The 10,949-nt window shown below is 46.8% G+C and overlaps 1 protein-coding gene across 2 annotated transcripts; it reads right to left on the minus strand.

The window, feature by feature from the left end:
* Nucleotides 1-1,432: 1,432 nt before the first annotated feature.
* Nucleotides 1,433-6,035, minus strand: LOC147639864 (protein NBR1 homolog). Of its 2 annotated transcripts, XM_086774858.1 has the most exons (6): nucleotides 5,769-6,035; nucleotides 3,616-4,511; nucleotides 3,389-3,518; nucleotides 2,889-3,197; nucleotides 1,936-2,670; nucleotides 1,433-1,827 (listed from the first exon to the last, which is right to left on the minus strand). In XM_086774858.1, the coding sequence occupies exons 1-6, from the start codon at nucleotides 5,784-5,786 to the stop codon at nucleotides 1,702-1,704; spliced, it is 2,214 nt and encodes a 737-aa protein (XP_086630984.1). In that variant the 5' UTR covers nucleotides 5,787-6,035; the 3' UTR covers nucleotides 1,433-1,701. The 2 variants fall into 2 exon arrangements, with proteins under 2 accessions (XP_086630984.1, XP_086630993.1); XM_086774867.1 differs by lacking the exon at nucleotides 2,889-3,197 and having other exon boundaries at nucleotides 5,769-6,033.
* Between the last annotated feature and the right edge of the window lie 4,914 nt (nucleotides 6,036-10,949).

Genomic DNA, 10,949 nt, shown 5'->3' on the forward strand with positions numbered 1-10,949 from the left:
AATGCCAGAGGAGAAGAAGAATAGAGTCAGGCATGGCTGTGTGGCCGATGCATTAGCGCCAAAAGTGTTGACAAGAAGAAGTCAGCAAACTATGTACGTGATGATTGGGCATTCATTGTGCATTGCAACTATGACTCTTCTATCCATGATGTTTGCATGTTGGTGAGACGGATTAACATGTCTGGTAATTTGATAGTGGTACTAGCAAACTTCTCAAGGTGATTTATTTTCCTCACTTGAGAATGTTCCTCAAGGAAGCACAATCACATATGCAAACAACTCCTTGTATCCAGTAAAAGGAGTTGGGTAGGTTGTTCTCACTACTGCAAAGGGTGGACAATCACTCTCAAAAGTCTTGTTTGTTTGCTATGTCTGTGCCATTGCTAGGACAAGCCTAGTGGTCAGATTTATGTACAGTTTATGATCAAAGTGATGGTGGAGACATCACTATGGTATCCAATACTCTAAGCCATGGGCTTTACAAATTGGACATATATGAGAGATTGACACATAATGCTTATTTAGATACTACCACGTGCTATGAGTGACATGGATGCCCGCTTTGGTCACTTGAATTTTGACAATTTGTTGCGCCTTAAAAGGCGAGAGATAGTGTCACAGTTACCAAAGCTTGAGACCCTTGTCAAACATATCTTGGTGAAATACTTAGCACCATGCAGCAATCTATTAAAAAGCTCATCAATGCAAAGAATATGGTATGTATTCTTGATGTTGATGTGGTTAAACCCTTTGTAATGTACAAAGCATCTTAGGATGCCATCTCTTTTCTTTCGGAAGAGAACGGGTACTTCCCAATGCTGAGAATTTAGGGCACTAGAGCATTGCACATAATGTGAGATTGGGCTAAGGAGGCTCAAAATAATGAACATAATCCATGATTAAAAGATGTGTACATGAACACACTCAACCAAATGCATTACAACAATGAGAGGCGACGATAAGAGACCACCTCCTGATCGTGCATGGTATTTGGAAGTAGTTTAGTGATTTCATACACATGACATACAACTGACCATATTCAGTACAGCCTGACCTCGACCTCACGGTAAGAGATCAACTAGATTATCCAGTTGGATAAACTCGACCTCACGGTAAGAGATCAACTAGATTATCCAGTTGGATCAACTCGAACTACAGGCAAATGTTTGTCCTAAAATCATGTAAGGAATGTGCAGGTCCTCTGCTGGTTATTTTAAATGGGTTTTTTTTTTTTTTTGGCAAAGCATGTTACTAGGGTTCAGAAAGAAATCACCGAAGTACACTACATGGTTCAGAAAGAAATCACCACTACATGGTTCAGAAAGAAATCACCAGATCGCACAACATGGTAGCACATTCACTCCATAATCATAGAAGAAAGTGGACCAAAAAAACCATCTCAATTACAGTACAAAAAAAAATCCAGACAACATTCGCGGGTAAATTTATTTTGCATACAAATCTTGATACAAAGTTTAAAAAGGGTTTGCACACATCTCAACTCAAAGTTGCAGAACTCAAAAGTTAAAACATCCTCAACTACCACAAATCCAAGTCCAGTGTTGCTTTATATACGATATTCCAAATCCAGTGAATGCTACAAGCATCCACTATAAACAAAAGTAAACTAAGCAAACATATGCTGCCCTACACACCCAAGTGATGGGGCAACTTTATTCCACTTTACATCTCCCACTGCTGCTATATTTCTTCAACATCTTTCCCTTCCTCCCGCTTCTCCATCTTCACCAAGTCTTTCACAACCAGCTTTATACTTCCCTTGTTTTTCACCAGCAAGCGAATGTTGGTGGCTCGATCATTAAAACCCTGCAAAGCATACTCATCTTCATACTGTCAAGGTTTTCCATCAAAAAATTATTGAGAGATGCTTTGAAAACGACTATTGAAATTACAAGAGTTAAAAAAGAGATTTACCATTTCCTGAAGATCCCTGAGCACACCATCCCATCCAGCAGAGAGCAAAAGATCATCTAGTGTGGCTTGCAAGCTTTCATTGTTCTTCTTCAACAGAAGAAGATTCAAATCTCGATCTACAAAGCCCATGGATTCCAGCAACTGCAACTGTGTTTCTTGATTTGTTTCTGCCATTTCCTTCTCCTTCCCTATAGGAGCCACACGTTTCTCCAAGTGTTGTTCAGTTCCAACCACACCCTGTTGCACAAGGCTTAACCAGTCCCTAATTTCTACTGGCTTCTCCACAATCGAATATCCATCTAGTTCAATGTCCATCTCGGTATTGAATACAGGTCGCTTCCCCTCATCAGAAGGAATAACAGGTGCATCTTCAAGCGTGGTAGATGTTACCTTCACATTACTTGAACTACCTTTCTCCTGTTCACGCTTACTTGAGATGAGCAAACTTTTATCTCTTCCATCAACATCCATTTCATCCAATGCGATGTCACCAATCTCGTGACTTATTTCTTCCACATTCACAGTTTTCTCCTGCCCTTTGAGAGACTCTTGGAGTTGAGGGGACTGCTCATCTTGAGGAACAACTTGAATCACAACCCACACTCTGTGTCCAAACTTTTGTCCCGAGGACGACACCAAGCGCCAATGAGAAACATAACGCCCTGCAGTACCAGGTGCCGTTAGGTCAACAGATACCTCCACATCCTCCCCACACGGAAGCCCTCCTTCGGGTAGCTGCAAGGCACATTCAAATAACCCTAAATCTTTTAACACCAAATTAATAATGACTACTGAACAAACAACTCTTACAATTACAGGCTTGCAGCATACTACAGATGATCAAAACCAACTAGCAGTAATGGTTCAAGATTTGGGGGAGCCTGCTGCAGTAGCACACAGGTAAGGATATATTTTCGAGGAAAAAATACTATGGAAAGTGCTGCTTTTGATACCTCCAAATTCACCAACTCTACAGAGCTCAATGCATCCCCTCCAATATGTGCAAGCTGAGTGCCTAGAGGCCATGGCAGGGTGCCATTGTTTGTCATGCGCCAAATCTTTGTGAATCTAGTGCCAGGCCCCAACTCAGTTCCGTCGAAAATAGTCACATCCTTCACAAATCTAGAATCCAGCTTCTTGTGTGATTCATTTGAAGGAGAGTAATCCATTGCCTGCCCACTGAAAGGGCACTCAGGCTTCCAGCCATATGGGCCCCGTGTGAAGGATGGTCTCCGAGCAGAAGGACCCACAGAAGGTCTTGCCTGCACAAGATCATACTTTAAGACATTCAGCTCTAAGACAAACCCACATGGGACCTGTCACACCCTGCTTTTCCTGTTTCTTTCTTCCAAGTGCTACAGAGGTAAATTACATAAAGAGACATATGCTTTCAAGACTGCGGTGGAAAGGTGGTGTGAAGACTTGCCCCTCTTCTGAGGAAATGAAGACTTACCCCTCTTCTGAGGAAAGGAGGTCGGTAATGGCCATGGAAAGGGGGATGTACTGGATGCTCTAGCTTCTGAAAGTCAGATTCATTCCCCATCACTTCATAACAACTAGAGCAGAGGTCGTAGTTGGACACCCTGCAAGGTGAACATATCAACCCAATACTCCCAAGCAAAACCTTTGAGAATTACATACAGAACGTATACATCATGTATGATTCAAAGCCCAACTTACTTCGTAGATTTGTATCGAGGACCTTCAATCGGATTCATCCCACAGCCATCACATTGCACTCTGCCGTGGAAAACATGACTAGTACCACGAGCTCTGAAGCTGGGAAGAACTGGTGCGTGGGGAAGAGCAGTGTGGGGAATACCCCTTGCCGATCTGACATCAGGATTACCACCTGCTGCAAGTCCAACACGGGGGTTCCCAGCTGCTAGTCCTGCAAGTCCAACAAGGGGGTGCGGTGGCCCACCAGCTGCCAGTCCCTCAAGTCTGATAGCTCCCCCAAGTTCCATGTGGGGCAGTGGATGGGCCAACCCAAAGTGGGCATGGGGTGTATAGGGGTACTCATGCGGGCCACGCACCACTGGCTGTGACAAGCTCGGATCCTGGGCAGCACCCTGTGAAGAGTTTGGGACACTCTGAGCTCCTTGGTGGCTAGCCCAGCTTTCCAAGAACTGCTTAAAAGCTTCCTGAGCTTTCTGCACAAGTGTTGCTGCTGGCAGCATCGGATCCAAGCCCTGTACATATGTATTCAAGAAGTTCCGTATAGCATCCATGGTTGCTTGAGGGAAGATGGCTTTCAGGACAGCTTCCACGTTGCCATCGTCTGCTAAGCTGGGAGGTGGTACTGCAGCGGGAATGGAAACTGTGGGCTTTTCGTACACATCCAAGCGGAGTGGATTCAGGCATTGCACCAGGCAGGCATCAACAAGGTCCTGGTCATCTCCGAGGGTCACTACATCATTCTCCTTGTCAACATAGGTTATCACAAGTGAAGCAGTGGGAGACACTTGGAAAAGCTCTCTTATCTTGGCCTCCAATTGACCCAAAGTGAGAGAAAACGCCATGGAATTGAGATTTTCTGAGACTACCCATCTGCGGAGGGAGTCCTGGAACTTGATCTGCAAAATGAAAGCCATGCCATGGTATATGTCAAACAAACAGAGAAAGAAAAAAAAAACTCAATAGAAATGGTGTCAAGTGTGAAATAGGCCCTAGTAGTTGACGAGAATATACCCTGTCAGCCAATGAAGTGATACTCAAGTGGCGAAGGTGTTTGTCTAGGACCAAGAGATCTTGGTATCAAATCCCCACCGGGTGCTTCCTCTCAGTGGCATCGCTTATAGGCAGATAAAAAAAAGCGTCTACTGGCAAGCGCCAACAGGCGGTTGAAAACGGTAACTATGGAGGGATCTTGGGCCTAAGGCCAATCAGGAAAAAAAAAAGAATATACCCTTTCAACATATACCGGTGAAAGACTACCTTGGAGCCTTGAAAAACCAACTAGCTCAGTAAATACCCCCGCCAAATTTTGGAACCTTCGACACCCCACCCCCTGGCTCAAAAGAAAGAACACTTCAAACCCTAATTCGATCATCCTTAGATGGACATCCCTATCATCATCCACTATTTTGACTCAGTATCAAAGGAACCTTCATGAAAGAAAAAATACTTAATAGAAATGGTGTCAAGTGTGGAATAGGCCCTAGTAGTTGACAAGAATATACCCATTAACAATGAGGTGATAGCTCACGTGGTGAAGGTGTTTGTCTAGGACCCAGAGATGTTAGTATCAAATCCCTACCGGGTGCTTCCTCAGTGGCATCGCTTACAGGCAGATAAAAAAAAGCGTCTACCGGCAAGCACCAACAGGCAGTTGAAAACAGTAACTATGGGGGCATCTTGGGCCTAAGGCCAGTTGGGAAAAAAAAAAGATTGTACCCTTTCACATATACCGGTGAAAGACTACCTTGGAACCTTGAAAACTCAGTAAATACCCCTGTCTTCGACACCCCTTAATTAGATTACCCTTTCACATGTACCAGTGCAAGACTACCTTGGAACCTTGAAAACTCAGTAAATACCCCTGTCTTCCACACCCCACCCCCCTTGATTAGATCACCTTACTGCGTCATCCAATCTACAAGCTCAAAAGAAAGAACACTTCAAACCCTAGTTCGATCATCCTTAGATGGACATCCCTATCGACAACCCTCCACTATGTTAACTCAGTATCAAAGGAACATTCATGTATGTGTGCACTAGAGATCTTATGTGCATCCCTAATTACGATTATTTCATCTTATGAGCTAGAACTCCCATGCAGCCACACCGTAACCCTAATCATATCACAAAAAGAACACACGATCAGCGAGTACCTTGAAAACGAGCGCCATGACTACGAAGCGAAACCCTAATTTGTGAATCGGAGCAGATCGATTTTAGGATTCCAAATCCTGAAGAAAAGCGGATCCTGACCGGATTAAGATAAGAACAAAGAATACGCGTTCCTGTGAGCCGCGTTCCAAAATGGATGAAGAAACAGGGAAAATGGTGTCTATTTATAGGGACTGAACTTGCCTTGCCGTCCACTCCACGGGCTTTCTAGCACTTTCAATATACATTGATATATTGTGATGAAATGGAAGCAAATGTATGGTCTATCTTGATTTTATGGGGATTTTATTTTATTCACCCTTTTTGTTGAGGGTGCTCACTGCTATTACTCAATGCCAGTGACATGGCATTAATTAACAAACCCTTAGCACAACCTAAGGATACTGCTAATCAACCCCCAATCTATGCCTCGTCACCTCCTCGGGCAAGGCCACCTCGGGCCCACGAAGAGTGTTTGCTCTCACCTACCAAATCCTCTCCTTCTAGCAACTACCATCTGCTGTCCTACAATTGAAGCGGCTCTCCTACAATAGAACCACCTCCTACGATTGTACATCATCTCCCACTTGCCACCTCATCTCCTCCCACACACCTACCACCTCCTGTCCTACGAACACAAAACTTTTGGAGAGGTTGGCGAACTAGACAGAGACCTTCTCCTCACCCGCTACTCCCCTTGCCCAGCTGCTCGCCTTGCCTCCCCTGGCCTCTCCTCAACCACTTGCTCGCTTCTCCTCCCCTCGAATCTCCTTCCCCGCGTGCTTGCATGTCCTCCCCTCACCTGCTCGCCTCCCTTGCTTTCCCCTCACTTGCTTGCCTCCCCGCACCCTATGTCCTCCCTCCCTCCCTCATGTGCATGCTGGGAAGAGCGAAACACCTACTCCTACACCTTTTGCACCATCACGTGCACGCTAGGAAGAGCAAAGCGACGGGGAAGAAAGCATGCAAATGCAACGCGTCGGGAAGAAACCATTTTCTGGAAGCATGGGGAGAAACATCACATGTCAAATAGCACCAAATCAAGGAAGATCATGTGAGATTCTTACCCAAACTATAAAATTGTTTGCCTTTAAAACCTCACAAAATCGTTGTCTCCAACTTACGACACCTTCAAATATTGCCAAATAACCCTTTATACTTACTCGCTCAAAAATTAATGAACACAAGAAAAAAAATTGGCACCCTATTGATGAGTGTGCATTGTGCACCATTAAATTAATGCAACCTTGAGAAAGAGGGGGTGGCCTTTCTAAGTGTGCATTCAATTAATGCAACCTCATGAAAGAGGGGGTGGCGTTTCTATGTGGCAACAGTGTTGCCTTTGCATAGAACGACACAACCCCACTGCTCCACCCGAGACCTATAAGCCTCATTGCATGGCTTGCACATCTCACTTAACCTAATTGCCTTTACACATTTAGGAAATGGAAACTAGAAATCCGCATTTTGCATTGAGAAATCCAAGTTTCACGCTGAGCCCTCCCACTTTTGTCGGAACATATTTTAAAAAGCCTATTTTTTTTTGTGGATAAGGAATCTCTCATGTCCGCCCCATTGCCCAAACTATTGAGATATCAAGCTCAACTAGTGTTACAAGCGGACATTGATGACCCACTTGGGTGATAGCTTCTGCACTTATGCCACTGGCATGGTGGTGAGGTTATGGGTTGATATACCGCCAGTGGATGACAGGCTATGTGACGCCACTTTGGAGTATTAGAGTTATGGCATAGTCATAGCGTTGTGAGGTGAAAAAAAGAAGAAAGAACCACTGCCTCTATAGCCCTTCACCTCCCAAACTTGGAAAACACTAACACAACACCACCAGCCACCGGGGGGCTGGAACACTTCTCACAATTCACCACACCACCCACGCCAGAAAGACAGCACAAAACAGGGGCACCATAGACCAAGATAAACACCCAGCAATTATATTCCCAAAAAACACTTCATACAAGCTTCTCCCGACACAGAAGCCTTACTCACACAACCATAAACAAAACACTCGGACCTGTCACTGCTGAGGATACACCACATCCCCCATCACCGCAAACCTCTCGCCTGCCTGCTGTGCCAATCACACCAGAAAGAACCCGGCCACTCACTCTTCAGAAGGCGCCCCACCAGCTAACCCTCAACTCTCTGTAGCCCATCTCTTCTGTATGTGTCGCCAGCAACAGCTACACCATCATCTCTCTCTCTCTCTCTCTCTCTCTCTCTCTCTCTCTCTCTCTCTCTCTCTCTCTCTCTCTCTCTCTCTCTCTCTCTCTCTCTCTCTCTCTGTCACCTGCAGCTTATCTGCAGTGCCACCGGCCCACCACCAAGCAACAGCATCTGTCTCTGTCTCTTCTTTGACGTGCTATCAGCCCCACCAGCTTCTGCACGATCCTCTTTACGGCCACACGTGCCCTCTTCACTGCTCCCTCTTTGCCACCCTGTCTTCAACACCTACCTGTGCTTCCACTTCCGGCTTCACCTAGCGGCCCACACCAGCCACCCTTTGCTCTCAACAACTTGCCAGCCTGTCAGCCATCAGCCGCACACAGAGGCCTTCTCCTCAGTCACCTGCGCTGTCACCTCACCAAGGACCCTGCCTTTCTTTCACAGCCGCACGACCATCAGCAACACCAGCCCTCGCTTCTCTCCTTGCGCTTCTCTCCTTGCGCTGTCAGCCCGTCAACCAGCAGCTCCAGCTCGTCTCTTGGCGCCTGTCTTCGCTGCTCTTCACTAGGGAGGCCCCCAGCTTTACACGACGGCCACCAGCCTACTGCCCTCTGTCTGCTCCAAAAAGTCACACACATCTTCACCCTTCCTGCCATGAAATTCAGGATAAGACCACATCCTGAAAACCTGTAACAATCCCAGAGCTCTCCTCAATGGAACATACGCCCTTCTAGGCAAAGAACAATGCCAGAGCTATCCTCTGTGGAGGTGCCAGAAGAATGGTGAGGTGAAAAAAAGAAGAAAGAACCACTGCCTCTATAGCCCTTCACCTCCCAAACTTGGAAACACTAACACGAACAGGGGCACCACCAGCCACCGGCTGGAACACTTTCCACTGTTCACCACACCACCCACGCCAGAAAGACAGCACAAAACAGGGACACCATAGACAAAGCAAACACCCAGCAATATATTTCCAGAAAACACTTCATACAAGCTTCTCCCGACACAGAAGCCTTACTCACACAACCATACAAACACTCAGACCTGCACTGCCGAGGATACACCACATCCCCAATCACCGCGAACCTCTCGCCTGCCGGCTGTGCCAACCACACCAGAATGAACTCGGCCACTCTCACTCTTCAGAAGGCGCCCCACCAGCTAACCCTCAACTCACTGCAGCCCATCACTTCTACATGTGTCGCCACCAGCAGCTACCCAAACATCTCTCTCTCACTCTCATCGTGCTGATCCTCTGCCAGCCTCACAACAAACACTTCCTCTGCAATGCTACCGGCCTCACCACCAAGCAGCAACACCTATCTTTCTCTGTGCTTCACTTGGCACCTGCTCACGCTGTCCACTGTCGGCTTCACCTATGCGGCCCACACCAGCCCACGCACGATCACTTGTCCACAGCCACACACTGTCCACCCACTTTCACTTCCACATCCAGCTCATTATCATCCTCCAAGGCCTCCCAGTAGCTCTGCGCCGACCTTCGAAGAAGCCTCTCCCTCCTTTTACAAGGCGGCCACCACCCTGGCTCTCTTCGCTGACCCCTTCTCTCAGTTCACCACAACCTGCTCTGCGCAGAATCACCCTCAGCTTCGCCTCTCTCTTCCAGGCAGCAACCTTCTCACCTACAGCTCTGCCACGATCACCTTTCCTTTCAAACTAGGCGGCAACGCCAGCCCAAGGTGACTACCTTCAGCCTCTGTTTGCTCTCCACGCTCACACACGGCTGCGCTCCATTGGTCCCCAGCGCCTCTGCAAGGCGATTCTTCCTCGACCCTCACACTCTGGCGGCCTTCACCACACGCCTGCCAGCAGCTTCGCCCGAGAGCCCTTCGTCGCCAGCCTGCGAGCGCACACAGAGGTGGCCTCCAGCCCCTCTCACCCGCTATGATCCTCTGTGGCCGCCTTGTTCTCTCTCCGCGGCTGCTCTTCACCAGCTAGCTCCCGACTTCACGCTTCTGCAACCTTCCTGAACGTCTACGCTGGCAGCACGGTTAGCCTCTACGTGGCTATTGCTTTAGTTGGCCACATCAATATTATCTTTTTTTTATTTTCCAAGGCCTAAAGATGGCCACACAATGCTTCAATTTCACACCAATTCTCAAGGCTACCTTGGTCCTCTTTCAACTTTAATTGCCCATGTCTCCACATACTTCTCAATTGCAACCTCGAGTGCCCATGGATACTTGGACACACACACATTTTCAGGCGGCCGAACAGCTAATATCACCTCCAGCGGACCACATTCCGGACAGGCCTGCAACAAACCCAAAACAAACCGTCCACCCTGTACACCTGGCAACGCATTCAAAGCCAAGTCTTCACACATGGCATGCACACATATGTACACAAGCCCAAAATACCTCTCAGAAAAACGCTTGACAGCGTCAGTTCATATAGTCGAGTTTACACTATGGACGAACCATTTGTATGTTATTGTAGGAGAGTACTTTCGCTTTATGTATATACTCTTATCTTTTAGTTATATGATTGTAGAGAAGAGAAAAAGATAGAAGAAAAATTCAACCATCCATCTCTCTCTTGTGTCTTGCACTCTCTTGTGTGTGTGTGTGTGTGTGTGTGTGTTTGCTTGCAAAGAATTCAAGCTCTCCCTCTCCTCCACACTTTATGGTATTAGAGCTCCGATTCATATGAGAGCTAAGGAGGCAAGCAAGAGGCAAGAACAAGCAAGTGAGGAAGCGATACATGGGTAAGAGCATCATCATCTCTTCTCCTTCTTGGTTAAGGTCAACACCCCCTCGGTAGCTCTCCAAGAGCTACACATCTCTGATTGAAGAGCTGTCTTCGTAAGCTTGGAGGTGCTTGATGTTGAGATGTCAAGTTCAACATGATCTGACACTCACGAGGCGCCTGCATGACCGTTCAACATTTATATCACTAGCAAGTTTGATAGCTGGCACCGACATATCTTCGCCAGAGATTCTATGGCTGGACTACACTGACTAGTCCACATCTAC

This window comes from Cibotium barometz, chromosome 3, assembly GCF_041138505.1.
Source record: "Cibotium barometz isolate CiBa-2024 chromosome 3, ASM4113850v1, whole genome shotgun sequence".
Classification (NCBI taxonomy): domain Eukaryota; kingdom Viridiplantae; phylum Streptophyta; class Polypodiopsida; order Cyatheales; family Cibotiaceae; genus Cibotium; species Cibotium barometz.